The sequence below is a fragment of the Falco punctatus genome (genome assembly GCF_963210335.1).
Source record: "Falco punctatus genome assembly, chromosome: 16".
Taxonomy (NCBI): Eukaryota; Metazoa; Chordata; class Aves; order Falconiformes; family Falconidae; genus Falco; species Falco punctatus.
Window position 1 is genome coordinate 6,249,570 of NC_137596.1, and position 18,950 is coordinate 6,268,519.

Consider the following 18,950-nt stretch of genomic DNA (forward strand, 5'->3'; position numbering starts at 1 on the left):
TAGCTCGGCATGTGGCACCTTGGCTGCAGGGACACAAAAAGCGTGCGCCTGCAGGGACACCCATCAACCCCAAGGTCCTCTTCAGAGGACGAATTGCCTCCCGATTCATTAAGAACCACCTCACAAAGCCTTCTTCACCTTCCCTTTTGCACTGATAACCGTCGTTGTTTTAGCAGGAGCATCCTGCACCGCATGCCACAATAGAACTGCTTGGCTGCTTGCTCTTGCTCTCAGAAGTCAATACAGGAAAAAAAAATAATCTCTTGGGGCTCTAAAACAAGTGCATCAGCTAGGGGACTGCTTTGGGCAATTTTCCCCAGACAATGGTACGAAGTCCAATGCCCGAATTCCTGCACAGCGAACCTGTGCTAGTTGTGCCCGTACCCAGAAGAGGTCAGACTGATGCTTTAAGGGAAACCAGCACCTCGTACATCAGGGTCAGCAAGGCCAAGCCAGACCTCACCTCTTTGGTATGTTGACCATGAAAGGCGTGAGGGAGCGGTCAGTGAAGTACAACACTTTGGTGCAGGCACTGGTGCTCATCACGGGTGTGCTGTGAGAATGAGGCAGTTCTGCAAAGACAAGCGCACGATCACTGGGGAACAACCCTTCTCCTGCCACGACAGGTGGTCTCAGCAAACCTGCCATCACAGCCAGAGAACGTGGTGATGGGGAGGGATTCTTAGGAGGGTGGCAAATCATCCCTGCTGGGAAGGGCCAGGTATTCCCCTGCTTCCTGGAAAACTTTGCGTTTTAAGGTAGGGCCACCACCTGACTGTGGCGTTAGCATGAAGCAGGATTTCTGTCCCATCCACAGAGGGGCTTGCTGCCACCCTCTGCTCCACAGACACTCTACGCACCACCTCCGCAGCGGGAGGAAAACCTTCCTGGAGGAGCCCATGACTAACTAGCCCAGCGACGTTATCGCTCGCCTTCACTTGCAGATGGGTAGAGCGGGATGAAGTGGCTGATCACCATCAAGGCAAAAGGTTATCTGTCTCCTCCCCATCTTCCCATTCTAGTTGGCCAGGATGGGTGTTTGTGCGTGGATTTTTCTTTGCTCATTTGTGTTTTTCTCTCTCTCTGGCTATCGCTTTGTTTCCTGCTTCCCTGCAATGTGCTGTGCCAAAAGCTGAAGCAGAGGAAGGTTCACACTGAGTGACTCTACAGTTTTGATATTCCTAGCATGCAGAAAACACTATGGACACCCACTCAACGGCTTTCGAATTTAACAAGTCTTTGGAGCTACCTCTTAGAGCTCTTTACACACCTACGCTTGTGGCTGCACAATTCAATTTTCCTGCTGCAGTGGAGGGGGATGGAGTCTGCGAAAAGGGAGAGGTACAGTTTACACGCAAGGAACACATGACTGTGGCTGCTCTAAAAACTGCAGTTTACGGGGGAGGAGGGAGAACCCAGCAAATCCTCCCCACAACCCACTCCAGGCTTCCGAGTTCTTCTCCTCCCTTCCTCCACACCTTGTACCTCCAGGCTGCCCTGCTGCTGGACACTACCATGCCGCTGAGGTGGGGACCTCTGTCTTTCCCCACTGCCTACAGCCCCCTACAACCTCACAGACTTTCTAGGTGACGTTTACAACCAACACTGGGAAAAAAAAAAACCAGCCTTTGTGATGAAAAGCAAACGTGGAGCTGCTGCAGCTGGAGCCGGGCCGTGCTGTTATGCATATATATGAAAGGAGCTAGACACTGAGGGGGGAACAAGGAAAAAAGCAACTGTTCAGTTGTTGGTGTCCACCAGATGGTGCAAAGCAGCAGGAAAGCTGAAATAACCTCACATTTCCCACTCCTCCCAGGGGTAATTGTTTGTCACAGTTATTTATACTGCAGTACTACCCAGGTGGCCCAGACAGACTCCCGCTGTGATGATGCTTTACAAGCAAGCAGCCATGGATTGCCTCTGCCCCCTTTCCCTTGCAGTGAAGTCTAATCTGCCCGGCAAACAGCTAAAGGGAGGAGAGAGAGCTCTGGTAAAGGGAGTAAGAAGCTGGAGGTGGCAGATTCCCAAGGTGGTGCTACGCCCTGGCCGAGAAACCCCTGCAATGAATTTGGTAGTGGGAGGGCAGGAGTTGAAAGGCACTTACTGGATTTGGGAGGCCAGGAGTCTCTACACTCGTTTGTTGCTCTGCTTGCCGGTGATTTCCCCCGTATCTAGGGTGCAAAGCCAAAAGAGTGAGCACAGTGTCACTGCCCAGTTGGAGCTCTCATTGCTGCTTAGCCATGGGTTGTGTGTGAGGGGCAGAAGTTAAGAGCTAAGTGCCCTAGGAAGCCTTTACCCTTCTCTCTTGCCTCTTCTGTGTTTCCATGCGGTACAGCCGTTCCATCAGGCTGGAGATGCCCTGCTCCAGGCTGTCAATGGTGTGGTGCTGTGGGTCATGGCCACTGAAACTGTTCCTGAGGCTGCGAAGGGCATCACGAACCAGCTGCAAGTCATTTGTCTGCCCAAGAGACCACGAGTCAGTCAGACTAACTCCAGGCTGCTTTTTTCCCATCTGAAGCCACAAGTCTTCGAAAGGGGGATTATCTTTTAAAAAGATAATAGCTGCCAGAATATCTGGAGTCCCCATCTGCATCTGGCTGGGAAAATATCTCTTAGGTGCACTTACCCCTCGGTGGGCTGTGGGAGCAGCTCCTTTGGCTGCTGTCTGGAGGAAGCCGTTGCTCTGAGCGCTGTGACCGCTGTAAGCCATCACCTGTTCAGGGAAGATGCATGTGCCACTAGGGATGTGTTAGGACCTCCCCAAAGATCCCAATCTGTCCACTTCAGAATCACGAGAGGGCATGTAAAACCTTCCACATCAGCGATGTAACTCCCACCTTCTACCAGGTAAATAACACTCACTAAGGAGTGTGCAGGCAGTCCTCGAGGTCAGAGCACAAACATGATTCCTCACATGCAGGGGGAGAAAGAGGGGCTTTGCTGCTACACCCCAGAGGGCCCTGCAAGCTCTAGTGAGCACAACCAGCGTTCAGAGCAGCACTGCGCAGAGACAGGCAGCGAGGCTGGCGCTCTTTCCACCAGGACGGTTCCAAGTGCTCAGTACCAGGGTCAACAGGAAAAGGAGGAGGTAAGAACGCTAAGCCCTGGTCTAACCATTAGCCAGGGTCGCAGCTGAAGCTTGGAAGCCAGAGACCCTTGGCTTCTCTCACTCCTGTGCTCCCCTCACCGTTCCATCCCTTAGGATTCTGATACAAGAGGCTAAGCCAGAGTGCTCACTGCTGGGTGCTGTGTGGGGTCTGGCTGCCTTGGTTAGGGCACCGACAGCGGGAATGCAGAGCCGGGCCGCTCTGGGACGAAGCGGATGATTTCTGGAGATGGGCAGCTAGAGGGTGCTGGACAGAAACATTGCTCCAACAGTCTGATGTGTAAACCAAGGCTTCCCATACCTCTTCAGCTTCCCTCTTCATGCAGTGAGCTAGCAGGGCCTCTTTGTGCTCCAGCTCCCGCTCCAAATCCACCTGTGAGGGGGGGGGGGGGGAATAGAAGTCTCAGCACAAACTGAGCCACCAAGGTGAGCGCAGGCTCTCAGGGCACCAGTGCAGCCCACCAGCTCCATACCTGTTGGTAGCTGGCCTCAGAAAGCTGCCTAAGCATTTCATCCAGTTTGGTCTGATGCTGCTGTAAATGCCGGTCCTTCTGGCACAGTTCTTTCTGCAACACAGAAATCACAGAGAATCAACACAACAGCGAGCAAGGCTCGCAATCATCTTCCCACGGCAGGGAAGGTTACGTCATCTGCCAGCACCACGTTCCTCTACAGGCTGACTTACACAATGCGTGTACTTCTAGCTAGATGTTAGAACTGAGCAACAAAGTTTTGGTTTTTTTTTTTTAAACAGGTTGGTCAGGTGGTTGTTGCCTGGAGTCCCCTTGCCCAGCAAATATCCACTACTGAGGCCAGACCACCACCCCAGAGAAAACAGATTCCTGAGGGATCAGTGGACAATCAGGTGACCCAACCTCACCTGGTAGGCTTCTCCGCAAGTGTTAGATACTCAGCAAGCCACCACATAAACCCCATGACAATAAAAGGTCTACTATAAAAAGCTGTGGGCAGAACTCAAAGAACATCTGACCCCTCCCATCTTGTTACAAACATCCCAGAGGTGACTGAGTGCCAGGGAGACAGCAGTCACATTCGCCAAACTGAAGAACCACCAGATGCTGCCCCCAGCAAAGCCTCCAGAGAAGAGAGGTTCCATTACTTTGTACTCTGCCAGTAGCCGGTTTCTCTCCTCAACCTTCCTCTGAAGATCAACCTGCAGAAATAACACAGATGTGAGGGAGGTATTCCTAGAGAATCAGTGACAACCTCTTTGCCCCTCATGCTAAAGGGTGACCTGAGACCAAATATCGGCAGAGTTCAAGGGAGCTGGTGTTCAAGGATGTCAGCCTTTTGGACAGGACGGTTCCTTCCTTGCCCTTCTCTCTTCAGAGGCGCTGCATGGCCGCTCCACCTGTCAGAGTGCCACTTGCTGACCCAGGGAGCGCAAAGAAGAAGGAAGAACACAACTGTGCTGAAAACATCATGGGAAGCCGCTCCCTGTTTCAGCTGAAGGTCTTGGAGGACAGGAAGCGGGAGCGAAGAACAGGAAACTCCAGCGAGTCTCACAGCTGCTAGTAGCCTGTGTGCAGTTTTCACTACGCAGAGACCTTTACTAGTAGTTCACTATCCCATGACCTCAAGAACTATGCTGCAACCAGCAACCCCACCCTGTGGCTGCTGGAGCCCTCTGGGCCACCAACCTCCTTCCAAAATAATCTAACCTTCAGCAGCACAATGACTCACGTTCTGGTTGTGCAGCTCCTCGTTGTCCATGTTTGCTCTCAGCAGCTCCTGCTTTAGCTGAAGAACTGAAGCATCCTGCTGAACCAGCCTTTGCTGTAAAGCATCCTAGGAAAATATGTTATCTGTAGCAAGGTGCAAGACAGAGGCAGAGACCCTCCCCTGGGAAGCGAGTGACCCAGACCAGTAGCCATAAGACAGTGGGGCCACTCACAGGGCTGAAGGGTTGCCAAGGGCCCAAGAGAGCCGGAGGTATGTAGACATCTGCCCCACGGGCTCTCAGCTCTTCTGCCTTTCTCTTACCCAAGAGAGATTTCCCTGCCAACATCTTAGCCACCTGGGACGGAGGGATTTCTGTGCTTCTACCTGAACTTCCTGCTCCAGAAGCAGCCTGACAACTTGCCTGAAAACAGCAGTGTCTTTGAGGGGTCGCTTCGGTGGCTGACAGCTAGTGTCTGCAGCATCCAGAGGGCAGAAAGAGGCCAGCGTCAGCCAAGGACACAAGGAAACTTAAGCTCTCAGTGTGACCTAATTGTGCAACGAAATCCTCTCTGAAGAGGCCGAAGTCAGGACTAATTCTGCACCTTTCACTCAGTGTTACGCAGAAACCGAGGGCTCCACCTTGGCCAGCTACTGCTGTTTGCTTCCTTCACCGGAGCCTGACAGGCAGCTCTAAAAATACGTTCTGCTCAGGAGTAGATGATTAGTGTTCAGAACTCCAGAGGGAGAAACTGAGCCAACACGAGCCAAAGTTGTGAAAAATGCTGCAGCTGAAGGGGACAAGGATACCCCCGTGCTCCTTCCTCTGCTGCCAAGATTGAGTTCGCTGGGGCAATCCTACTGCGCGCACCTCAAGGAGGGGAGGGAAGAGCCATGAGAACCAAGCGGGCATCCTATGCCTCATATTTTGTTTAGGAGAAACAGACACAAGTGGGGACATCTGGCCACAATCCTACAGACAGAAACAGAACCTGGGAGACCTCACTCCTTGTGCCTGCCTTAACTGCAGCCAGTCCCCAGACCCAGACCACAGGAACACCCACCTCCGAGTCCCCTAATACAACTGCCTCCACAACCCAAGATTCCTCCGAGGTGTAACGGCTGCTGCTGACTAAAGCTTTACTATTTATATTTGATGAAGTGCCCCTGTACTCACCTTTATTCCCTGTAGGTTTCGAGCTTCTTGTTTGTATTTCAATAGCTCCTTCTGTAAATGCAACAGTTTGATTAAACAGCATCTTGTCACCCTTTCAGAATCAGCCCAAGCCCCCAGGCACCTGCTTCAGAAGAAAGCACATCCCGCTTTTTCCCCAGTGATCAAAGAGCACGTCAGGCCCTGAGCCATTTTAATGAGTTACAAACACGACAGGACAGTTGAGCAGCTCCCTAGGCCCCTTCTGTTAAAGCCACAAGAGAAAAAGATTGCCTGTGCCCCCAGATCTGTCCTTCAGGGCAATGTCAAATACTTCTCTCCCAGCATCGGAACTGGTCCCAGAGCCAGCATCAGCAGAAAGCTGAACTAAGGCAGGCATGACAGGGCAGGTTCTTCTTAGCTGCATTTATTTCCTACTTGAAAGCTTGTTTTCAGACATGGCTAGAAACTTAACAGCTGTTCTGGATAAAGTTTTGAGAAGCTAGTAAACCTGGATCTCTCCAGCACACAGGAAGAATCGATTTCAGGGCTTATTTGAATTCCAGTAGCATTTAAGATATTTCTTTTACCAGCAACTGACTTTACCAGTATTGGCTTGAGGCGAAGTGGGGAGGCAGCATATATTTTTCTGGTACTATCCCACAAACTTTTATTAACTGCCAATATGGATACAATAAACACTTCCCAGCCAAGTGCTCTCCAGGTCAATGAATTCTGGTCTCAGGGAAGTAGATAACCATACTCCTGCAGGGGTGGAGATCCCAAACAGGAGAATATGGGAACACAGCTGGAGCCCTAACACAGCATAACCCCATGTCTTCAGTTGTGCTGTCCACCTCCCCACCCCATCCGTATCTGTACCTGTCCCCATCCCCATCTCCACCCCCTCCATCCCCCCCCCCCCAAAAAAAAAAAAAATTAAACTACAGCAGAGTCTGCAAAGATCTCTTGACCCAAACCCTCTCTTTCCCCTTCATCTGTGCCCCTCTAACCTTTAGGTCTTGATTTTCTTCCACACTCTGGTCCAGGCGACTTCGGATTATGATCTGAACATAAAATACCATGGTTACTATTGTGCAAGACACCTGCTTGTGGCAGAACACTGCAAAGGGCAGCTTGATCAGAGGAGTGTAGGTACAGCAATGTGCTCACCAGCTGTTCTTCAGGGCAGGCTCCACGTTCACAAAGTTCAAAGGACCCTTCCTGCTCATCCTCAGGCAAAGACCCATTGAGCAATAAAGCCTAGGAAGATGAAGGAAAAAAAATAATCTCTTCTTCAGGGGTTTTGAAGGAAAATAGGCTAGCTGCAGCCCTGGCTAACAGTTTCTAAAGTTTCATTTTCCATTTCTGCTGACTTATCCCCCTCAAAAACACGTAGAATTTTTCAGGAATAAACAGGAAGATTTATCTCCTGGAAAAGCTCTCCCAGAGATTATCTGTCAGCCAATATTCTTCCCTGCAGAAAGACACCAAACAAGGACAACTCCTCAGATTTTCAGGGACTGAAGTCTGTCCCAGGCTTCAGTCCAAGGGTAGCCCTCATTGCAGTGACAGGTTTGAAGTCTAAAGCAGAGACTGAACCCGGTTTATGTTGCAAGGCTTCTCTTCTGGAGGGAGACCGAAGTGTCCCCTGCTGAAAGAAGCTGTTCTCCAAACAACATGTCTACAAAAGACTTTAAAACCAGGATGTTCAGGGAAGCCTAACTCTGTTCTGCACGTAACAAGACTGAGACACACTTCAAACTGTTGGCCAAGGGAGGGAAGAGCCCTCATCCACAGAGTGAAAATCTTCAGCTATGCCCTGTGCTTTAGGAAGGCTACTAGAAGCACAACATTAACTCCTTCAGCAGCTCCAAGGTAGCCCAGATGTCTGCAGGAAGATGCCAGAATCCCCACAGTAGACTGAATCCAGCCCGAAGGAGGGAAGAGTGCTCGCTGTAGGATGTGTGGCTAGCAGGGCTCGGCCAGATCTCCACCAGGACATACCACAGCGGTTTGCTCCAGCTGGTGGTTTTCACATTGACCTTTCTCTTCCAGGACTCGGGGCACTTGGTACGTGCCAGGATGTTGCATAAAACTGGACACACTGGGAAGAGTCATGCCTTTTTCTTTCAGTTAGCTTTTAGTTTATTTCTGTTTGAACTCCATGGCTAAAAATTAAATAACACCGCATCTGCAGTAATACTCCAGTTCAGCCCCAAAAGACCTCAAGACTGACAGGTCGGGTTCTACCTGCTGAGAGAATCTTCCACCAAGGAACTGCAGCTGCTGATGAATAGCAAACAGCAATCTGTATTCAGTTAAGGCAAAAACTCTTTGGAAAACTGTTTTCTGAGCACATCCCGAAGTCCTCCCAGCTGGACACTCAAGCAGGAATCACACAGGAACATCAAAAGCTGCCATGGTTTTGGCATCTTATGGGGTATACGTACATTAGGCCTCTGATATTTCAATCAAACTCTCATGAACAGGAGGCTCTTAAATATTGAGCAAGAGGGGGAAAATCAATTAATCAAATCCAATTTCTTGGCTAGCAACATCAGCTGCCGCTTTCTACTCCCAGGGGATGAGGGGGAAGCAATGCCAGCTGCTCACCCTGGCTCCTGAATCATGGGGCCAGGGCTGGAGGAACAGGACATGCCAGTCTCTCCAGTGCCGCCTGTCCGGGCTCCCAGCGGGCACATAATACAACCGATTTTACCAGTGAACCAAGCTTTGGGTGGTTTGGTTTTTTTTGTGTGTGGGTTTGGGTTTTTTTTTTTTGTAAGTCTTTTGTTTCCTGCCCATTATCCACAGGGAAAGTGCCCGCCCGCCCATTCCCCACCCTCTGTCCGGCTGCCTATGCTTCTCACACAATCTCTGCTTTGTTTACTGGCACATAAATATTTACAATTCAAAGCCAGTATGGTTCCCAGCACAAACAGAAAGGAATATTCCTGAGAGAGTTCAGGGTCTTTACCATATGGATCAGGGGCTCTGCTCCCCATGCAGAGTCAAACACATTGGGCTGAGGGTCATTTGGTCAGGGAGAGACTGGAACAGGGCAGCAAGGAAAAGGTCCCACCAAAAAAAATTGTTGTGTAGAGAATGTGCCAAATATTATAGTTCAGCCTAGCTCACAGAAAGACTGATGCAAGCCTGTGTGACCCCCGATCAGCTCTGTGAATCCTGATTGATTTCCTGACATTCCTTGTCTCTCTGCATTACTTCCGATCACAAATCACAGAAACACTGCTCTGTTCTCTAAAGCTGCTAACGAAATCTGCAGGCTGCTAAGTGCCCTGGTGAAGGGGAGTCCCAGACCCAGCACGTGGGAAAACACTGCTGCATCTTTACCATTTTGCACAGTAACATACACGCTTTGCACGGTGACACCACATACAGGAGTTAGCACAGCATCACAGGACAGGGAACCAAGCCAAGGAACCCAGCTAGGATCTGGACTCCAACCAAAAGACAACACAGACATAATCTTCTTCTAAATCACCTTCTAAACATGGACTTTGTTTTAGATTCTCTACAGTGGCTCCATTCTTAGGTGCATTCAGCGTGCCCTTTGCCCTCTCACAGTCCCCTTAAATTACTAGTAGTGAGTATCACTGATCTTCAGTTTTCATAGCAATATAATCTTCCTTGCTCTTTCCACGCCCCTGTCTCTCCCTCCCTCCCTCCTAAGAGGCTCAAATCATGTCAACACCGAGTTTTGGAAAAAAACTGAGCTAAGAAAAACAAAAGGTTGTGTCTGAATTGCACAGATCCTTTCCCTGAAACCTTGGTAAAAATACTGGGGCTGGGGAAGTTGCAGCCACCTTTCCTCCTTCCCTGGACTCTCTTGATTTAAACACGCTACCCTGGTGGGGGGCAGGCATACCCTGACCCAAGCAGGACTGTGGCTGGATCCAGCTGTCTTTAAATTGCATCTGGGATGTTGGAAAAGGACAGTTTGGGCATTCTCCGTTCTGGAAAAGGTGACAAGCACCAAATCACAACTGCAGGAGCCAAGAGAGCCTAAACGTTGCCGGAAAGGAAGATGTCGGAGTACTTTGTTAGGAGCATTCTGTTGCTGGAGAAGGTCTTCACTGGCTGCAGTGAAGCCCAACACAGATCAGAAATACTTCCTCATTCCTGAGGAGCTCTCCTCTCAAAGGACTCAGCCCACGGGGTGAGAGTCAGGGAGGAGCCACTGTCCATATTTAACAGAGGCGACTCAAGACACCAACTGACTTCTTGCAAATCACCCCAGGAGACCTCACTGGGCCAGGACTCTTGTTCAACCCTCCTGAGAGTTGCAGCCAGTGTCTCAGCTGCAAGATAACCTGTCTTCCAACTGCAGTTGGTGGGAAAATATAAGCACGTGGAAGGGATGCTGGCTAAGAAGAAAATCTATTACCTGCAAACCTGAAATCATCTTCTTTGCTTCCTCCATCTCCTTTTCCAAATGGTCCTGTTGTTCCAAAAGCTGCTCCTCCCATGAGTTCTCCAAATATGACCCAGGGTTCCCTGCTTGCCACTCAGGTTGGAAATGAGGTTCTGTCTCTTCTGGAAGAGAGAGCAGCTGAATGTGGTCATGACAGACAGAGGAGTCAAAAAAAGACTTGCACCACACAGCAATTGCCTAGAGTCCACACTAGCTGTCATAACAAACGAGCACGTCTTCCAGCTGGTATCAAGGTAGCTGCCACAGGTGTGATGTCCTGTCTAATCTCAAGGATTTAAGCAAAGGGAGCTTTCCTGCATACACATGTATCAAAGATAAGCATCCTTCCCCTTTGTTAACTTTGCTGCATCTGATTCCTCAGTACTGAAGATTTCAAAGCACATCACAGAGGACAATGCACTGCACCACATGTGGTTGAAAACACCTAAGGGCAGAAAAGCAACTGTGGGATGCAGTGAAGAGCATGTCTTAGTGTTGGGGAGTCCACCAGGGACCCACTGAAGGCAACATTAAACAGTAGTTGACTCGTCAGACAACATGGCTTTCGCACGGTGAACAAAATATGTAATTCTGAAAAAAAAAAGACTCTTAACAGCAAGTTAATAGCCTTGCATGGTTCTTCTGATCCCCACAGCATAAACTGGATGGCTGCTTAACTGTCATCCACTGGCTGGTCCAGGAATGTAGATTTTACGGGTTTTTTTCTTCCCTAAGGAGGGACGAGGTTTGGTGAGGCATAATGATAGCAGTGCTTGTTAGGTGGTTGAGCAAAAGTGAAATTGGCCAACGCAAGCTGCTGTGCATGTGTAGACATGGAGGTGCAATATCCTACTGTATGGGCAGCAAGCAGATGCAGGACTGCTAGCAATTTAAGGAAGAGTCACAGCCTGCCAGCTACTCCAGCTGCTGAGAAAGTCTGTCAAATACTTTCAAAGGAGCACTGAAGCATAACTACACTGGCTGAGGCAGCAAAGCATTTCCCAGGAGAGCTTCTCTGTCATTTGCTCTTGGGAAGGATGCTAACCAGGAAGAGTTATTATTAGACTGCATTCCTGAGAAGGAAAAGAAACAAATTAAATCACTTCAGGAACTTATTTGAATACCCGTCCTTCAATCTGCATGAAAATTTTAAGTGTAAACTGATCATATCACAGGGCACTTATGGTAATACCACAGCGTCTTCCCAATGCAAACACAACAATACTACAACTGTTCAACTCCTTGCAAAGAGCCACTCAACCTATGTACAGAGGTGCTGTAAACACACAAAGTCAATGGGCTTGACGAACTCACAAATGCATTGTGGGCTTGATGAACTCACACAGACTCTTCCTTTAAGAGAATTTCAAATATTTTTTTTCAACATGGCCCAATGAGGCTGTGATGAAAGCATTCAGCCTGCAATGGAAATTATATACGACCCTTAATCCTTCTCCAGAGGGTCCAGGGTTTATTATTTCCCAAGCATTATTTTGCAAGCCTCACAGACATTGCAATATTGATTATTGTAGCATTAAAAGTTCTGGGATTTAGTCAGTATCACATTTTCTTCATTCATTTCAGTCACTGGGGAACTTTTCAGCAAGTTTATGATCCAAACCAATCCCAATGAAAGCATGAGCTGTAAGGCATTATTTGCAAGTTACCTGTTTTAGTTTCTGTTTCTTCAGTGTGGATGATCACAAGCCTTTCCTTCTCTTCTGACGGGGCTACAGTGGATTCACTTTTCACACTGTGGATAGGACTGGGCGATGCAAGACTGCAGATGAGAGGAGAAAGTTACTTCTAGTGCTGATCAGCGCCATCCTCATCTCAGATAAAAGTGAATATGCAGGCAGGCTTGTTGAAACTAAGAATTCTCTGCATACTGGAGAAGCCATGAACAAACCAAACCAGGCATGTAACTGTTCCATCCCTCTACAGCAGTGTCATAGCAGGCTAACTGGTAAGCAGTACAGTGTGTATCTCTTAATTTTCCCTAACAGAAATTGTTTGAAACTGCCACCACAGAATTCACAGATGGTCACACAGGGGTAAGACCACACTCTGCTGAAGGTCTGCTCAGAAACATTTTACCACGAGCCTTATGTTCATACTGCAAACTGAACAAAAAGCCACCCTGGCTCGCTTCCTCTCTTGCTCTGGCTTTCAGAAGCATCACTTCACTAACTTGAAATTCCAAGGGCAAAATATTTCTGAAAGTCAGATACCACTCATGTTCTTAGGTTAAAACTTCTTGAAAGTACCCGCATATTTTCACTGGAGCCATCTCAGCTGACTGTGAGGTTCAAGTAATCTTTTTTCAGAAATTCTTCCTAAATGCATCACCCAGACAACATCAAAAGGTGGCTGAAGCTCACTGACCCATTCAATGTACCTCTAAAGTCGCAGGAACTAATCCTTGCAAATGTGAGCAGGAGTTAATTTTTCATTCTCTCCAACCCCGAAACAAAGGACAGAGAACAAAAAGAAAACAGTGTGGAAATAATATAATAGGTTCAGAAAAATAAGAGGCTTCAACAGCTCGCCTTCTGCATGTTTGTAGCACTGCTGCTCCATATTCCACAGCCCTCTCACAGAATCAGAAAAGCCTTGCAATAGAGATGGAAATGACTTGCTAGCAGCTCCCGTCTGGTCCACTCCCACAGCCAGTGCTGGCCTACTTCTAGTGTATATTACACATCAGCAGTCTAGGTTTCATAGTCCAGACTAAATGGACTTTCACCATATTTAAGGAAAAGATGAACGCAAATTACTGAGAGAATAAGCATCCTCTAGCAGCTACAGTACCTGTTCTTTCCTGCTCACACAGGGTGTGCATGAGTGTTGCAGGGGTCCAGCACACCTGGCTTTGCTGAAGGTAAATCCTTTTTAAAAGGAGGGCTAAATTCATGACAGCAATCCCCGACTGGGCACATTGTGTATACACCATTTGTAACCGGTGCCCTGCTTTTGCCTGTCACCAAAGGGGTGCACAACACAAAATTAAAATAATTGTTTGGGAGCCCAGAGAGTACTGTTGGGTTTGCATTATACAATAAGGGTCAGAGCAAAGGCTGAGCTTTCAGACAGAACAGGTACAGGCAGAAAGCCCAGCTGATCTAACATGCCCAGTAACTCTGAGAGGGATTTGATGTCCTTCTAGGAACAGATCTCGATATTCCCCCTGCGTATTCCCAGCTGGTACTGGGATGTGCCATCATCCTGATAAGACCCCTGAGAAGTGCATTGCTGTTTCACATCCAGGCGAAAGATGAAAGAATGAGAGCTGTCCTAGAAAAACAATATTAGCAACTGCTGGGTGAGAAGGTGGAGAAACTGAGGGATAGGTGAGAGCAGGGAACTAGAAGGAAGAACGAGCAGGACAAAACCCAGGGGGATACAGAGCCTGTGAAAAAACATCCCCTCTTCCAAAATCTGCTCCTCTCAGCACCGGATCCCCAGCCAGAGCAAATACAAAGGATCCCAGCTGGGGCAGGGGGTGGGTTTAAGTGGTCACGACAGGTCTCCACAACACAGACTGTTTTACAGATAATTACTTAGGCATTCTTATGTCCACAGTTCCCTTTCCAGACAGTTTCCCCTCTTTCAAAAGGCCAGTGGGTTCACACGACATCAGTGACCACCCCTCACACCATGCCAAACAGTGAAAGAGCTACTGAGGTGCAGTCAGATGAAGCAGTAGCACAGGTCAGGTTGCCTCATACATCATGCCATCAAGGTAATGCTGGAAACATTTCTACGTTTTTTGCATCAGTCACCAAACCTGTTAAGAGTATGAAATAGCCACCGATGTAATTTGTTCTTTAAAGTACATAACAATTCACAATTGAAGCATGCAGAAATAAGTGCTAGAAAATTAAAGCCATTTAAGACAAATTTATGATGCAAACTATTCCACTTTACTCCTTTTACCAGTGGGTTTCCTAACCCATACCCTTTCTCCACGGAGTCCCAGAGTTGCCGCTGCCTGTGGAGTCAAGGCTTTAGGGCAACAGCCCCAGTGATAAGTCTGAATTCTCATAATTTTAATAAACACCCCATCCCTGCTGTTTCAAATCACAATGGCAACAATTGCTCACCATTTGACCTGCTTCCCTCCCATGATCCCACTTTAACCTTTCGCCTCACAGAATCCGTTTCCCGGGGAGCCTCGGGATTCTGGCTGCAGGCATGCCTTGTCCCTTCACATGCTCAGAATTCAGCGCAGAAAACGCCAGCTCCTGTCAAACTACTGGAGAAATATTTGCAAGCCAGACTGCTTCGCATTAGCGGGAAGATTCACAGCAGAAAAAAAAAAACCAAAAAACCTCAGGGTCTTTGCAAGAAACTGTCGGATGGCAGATCAGCAGCCCACACACAAGTATTTGATTCCAGAGTCAGGGAATTCTGCAGCCTGGGTTTTGCTTTTGCTGGTTTTCCTCTCGGGTTATTTGTCTCTTGCTGCTGCATTTTGGTCAGCTGCACAGCCAGTTGTTTTCATCGCAAGGACTGCGATCTGGATTGCCAGTGGTGTTTCTCATCCCATTCTGCCCTCTTTAGACTCCAAGCACCTGCTGCAGATGCCAGCAAACAGCCAAGAGAAGGTGCTCCTGCAACCAGTAGGTTCCCTGCTCTTCCAGGCTTGGATGCGGTCTCAGAAGACGGCATGCAGCACTTCCCAGCCCCACGCACGGCTCCCTCTTCCCTGCTATCTCCAGCTCCTGCTCCCTCCTGCTGTCACACAGGCTGTGCAAGGCAGAGCCTTTTCTCAGAGATGCCTGGCTCAGAGTGGGGGAGGGAAGGCTGGTGGAAGGGGAGGGGAAAGGGAGACGGATGGGTGAGGGGCTCAGTGGCCTGGGAATCCATCTGATTTTGGCAAATTTTCCATGAATCATTTCAATTGCCTTTGCTTTTGTCTCTGGGAATTCTGTTATTCAGGCTGTGAGCTCTTTTACTGAAGAGTTAATGCAGAAACGAGCTGATGCTAGGCAGGGAATGCTGCCCTGGGACAGACAAGACAACAGCACAATTAGATGGAGGGGGGTGGCTGCAGTTAATAACCACATCTATCACTAATAAAGAAAAAAAAAAAAAAAAGTGGCTTGTTTCTCCCAGCCAGTTCTCATAACTAAGCTAGAACATTTCTCTCTGGAAGGAAAGAGAAACAAGCATCTTGTTTTCATCATGAAGCCCGGCATCAGCAGAAGACATCCCCAGGAGCTGGAGGTCAGATTGCTCCCGATTTCTTTGGGTAGATCGCTGATCACTTATGTAAAGATTCTCACCGTATTATGTCCTGTCAACAGCAGTATCACCGTTACCATATGGCAAGAGATCTCATGACTTCATGGGAAACACAAAAAAAACACAAGAGAAAGTGATTTAAGATGTGCAGAGAAATTTTCATTTACCACCAGAATGCAGCCACATATGAGCGAACAGCAGTTGTCTGACCATCCGTTAGAGGGTAGAAGAGCACCCATAAAATGCTACAGCGACCTTAAACTGAGGAACGAGTGGAGGGAACAGCATGTCTCACTTGCTGTCCTACTGAGACCACGGTTCAAGAGTTAACACCAAAGTCCTGTGACGTTAGCCATGAAATCCAGTTGCCAAGACCAGAATTTTTACATCTCCCCCGGAATGACAGCTTCAAAAGTACACTCTGCTGACATCATGTGGAGGCAGTGGTCCAATACTGGCTCACATGGAGTTCCCACACTCTTCCAAATGTGTATGCTTGTATTTATAAACACCACCTCACTATGATACACAGCAAATGCTGGAAATAAGTATAAACTATCGTATTTTTTTCCCCCTCTGTTGGGCCAAGCAATGTTAATTCTTAGGTACATGGAGGTGTCTCTGTGCTATGGAGCACCAAAAGTGGCCTGAGAAATCCTGGAGACATCCCTACCTGCTGAGAAACTGCCAGTGGCAATCTGTCCTAGGAAAATGAACCTCCTCACTCCTGCACAGATTGTGGGGATGGATGGATGGACATGACACGGGGAAGGAGGGCAGCTGAGGCACTCTCAGGGAGCAGCCCAGGCAGGACAAGGAAACAACAAAGCAGAGCTGGGACTTCCAGTGAGGACAGGGAATTGTGAGTCAGAGCTGCAGCTCTGCCCTCTTAATCTGTTCCAGAGGATATTAAATGGAGCAAGGCATCGTATCCAGAGGGAGATCTAACATGTTCAGTTAACAGTCCTTTGTCTTCAAGCTAGTTTCACACTCTCTAGGGAAAAAGGGAAATGCTGTCCTTTACTGTGAAGCTATCCACACTGGAACAGCTCCCTGTAGTACAGTTTTTCTTAAAAAGCCCCTTCAGCTACATTGTCTCTCCTACACGTATGAAAACAAACCACCCAGCCACGTGTCTTCCCTCTCCCGTCCACTGCTCAGGCAAACTGGGGTGAGAGTTTTGACTTCTGCCCCAAAGCAAAAGGTAGTAAGAAAAGTTTGTAAGGTGCCAGCGTGATGCGTTGTAAGTGGCACACGTGACTCAGGTTCACAGCTGCAAGCTGCGGCACCTCCTACCGAAAACATGACGTGCTGCCATTCTAACCGATCCCGTTTCTGCAGGTCCCACTTCCTTAGGAAGCCTCCAGTTGCACCAGTTTGACCTTGCTTAACTCGCGCAGTCAAGAACCCCAGTCAAGGCTGTGGGCTGTAGCAGAGAGCACGTACTCCTCAGGATCCAAGCCCTGCTGCAAAGGGGAAAGTCACCTCCAACAGAAACCGCACTGAACTCTGACTTCCAGGCTTCACAGCAGGACGCAGGAGACTTTTCAGTAAAACAATTAAATGCTGCAATTTAGATTGAAGGTGAAAGTCTGGGGGATGGAAGGGTAAATTAGACAACTGTAAATCTAGAGATAGTTAAAGGTGATGGATGAGGGCACAACAGCAATGAAGACACAGCGGCAGATCCCCCCCAGGACCAGCGTAAGGTCTGGCGTGTTCCTGTAACCGCTGTTCAAATGCACATGCCCCCTCACCTCCATCTCTCTGCAGGGAATGAGGGTTTGTTGGTTTAAGTTCCTTTCCTCCACACCTTTTCCATCAGCTCTGGAATGTCCATCCCTTGCACCCTAGCTACTCTGTCTGTGAAGATTCCTTCGCAGACATTCCTTTCTGTGAAACAGGCCACAAATTCCATTTCAGCATCCCTCAAGTCAGCACTCTCTCAAAAGGCTCCACCTGTACATTCAGGTTCCCTGTCAAATCTTTGGCTGTGTCTTTCCTCATCCTATCCCCCTGGTCTCACTGAGGGACACCCCAGAGATTTAGATGACTGTAACTCAGAAGCTCCTGGCTCTTATCTGTGCAATCACATCATAAATTAGATCGATTTTTATCTGTGGGAGAAATGGCAGTAAACCACTGCTTCATGCTGGTTCCTGAGGCTTCGTTCTCCAGATCAGGCAGGAGACTATACACTGGGAATCCTCTTTTCTATCAGAGCTAACCAGATCACAGTGATAAGACAGGGCACGGGAATGTCAGGCAAAGGACCATGAGAGGACACATCTTGGCAATGAAATTCCTTACCTGGAAGAGTGGGACTCCAGTGGCATGTTCTGCTGCCCTTCATACTGCTGCACCAGTGCCCGGACACTCCAGTAGGGGTTTTCAATCTCCTCATCCATGCTGCTATTTCTGGAGATAATAATCTTAGAATGAGGGAAGCCTCACCTGATAGAAGCAGAAATTGTTCTTGTCTCCAAAAGGGAGGGTAGGAAAGCTAATGAAAGGAAGGTAAGAAGAGGGAACAGCTAGAAAGCTGCCAATTAAGAGAATTCTCCTATCAGGGAGCTCCATCCCAGCTTCTTGGTGTGACCGTAACACAGGCAAACAGCCCCCCCTTGTAAACTCATCCCTAATTCTGTGATTAGAAAACTACAAAAGCTCTGGGAAAGCAAGGAAAAGAACGGAATTTGCAAATAGCACAAGGGCTGGGTTTTCTGAAGAACTCCTGGCCCAAGGCCTTTGCAAGAGAAACCTTTAACATTTACTTTTTCAGCAAAATACACCATTTCAACCTCATTTCCAAATTGCTTTATGGGTATTCCCTTGAGCCAATATAATATGGGCAAATGACCTTCAGCTGTGTAAATTAAACCCTCAATAGACCACCATGTGGCTTCCATTTAAATGTCATTACTATTATTATTATAATCCACATAGCACCTTTTGCAAGTGTTAAATGTGCTTTTCAGAATGACATGCCCCTTCTGCACATGGATCATCTCCCTTCCATATCACCAGAACTCCTCCGCTTACAGGGTAGGCTGCATCAGCCGGTTAACGGCACACAACGCTGCACCTGCCTCTACGGCAGCAGGCACAGCGCCGGGGTGAACGGCACCGTACAAGTCCGTTTTGCCTTCCTCGACATCCTCAGCGCCTCAGTTCGGAAAGTTACCGCTCCCGGATCTATAACCAGTACCTGCAGTTAAGACCTTACTTCTGTTTTGCTTGAAACGAGAATGTCTCCAAGTAGACAGCACCAAGAAAGGGCACTGTGCGGCGCATGAAATGGGGAAAATAGGGCAGCAGAGTTCCCT

The 18,950-nt window shown here is 48.4% G+C and overlaps 1 protein-coding gene across 2 annotated transcripts in view; it reads right to left on the bottom strand.

Moving 5' to 3' along the window:
- Positions 1-18,950, bottom strand: part of DIXDC1 (DIX domain containing 1) — a 41,404-nt gene that overhangs the window by 2,634 nt on the left and 19,820 nt on the right. The window contains exons 5-18 of one of the 2 annotated variants that reach the window (XM_080366537.1): positions 17,935-18,042; positions 12,045-12,157; positions 10,351-10,499; positions 7,113-7,202; positions 6,953-7,006; positions 5,964-6,014; positions 4,811-4,915; positions 4,227-4,280; positions 3,580-3,672; positions 3,408-3,479; positions 2,627-2,713; positions 2,297-2,458; positions 2,105-2,171; positions 464-572 (exon numbers count right to left, since the gene is read on the bottom strand). In XM_080366537.1, coding sequence (XP_080222663.1) covers positions 464-572; positions 2,105-2,171; positions 2,297-2,458; positions 2,627-2,713; positions 3,408-3,479; positions 3,580-3,672; positions 4,227-4,280; positions 4,811-4,915; positions 5,964-6,014; positions 6,953-7,006; positions 7,113-7,202; positions 10,351-10,499; positions 12,045-12,157; positions 17,935-18,042 — 1,314 coding nt within the window. The other variant, XM_080366538.1, reaches the window with a different exon arrangement.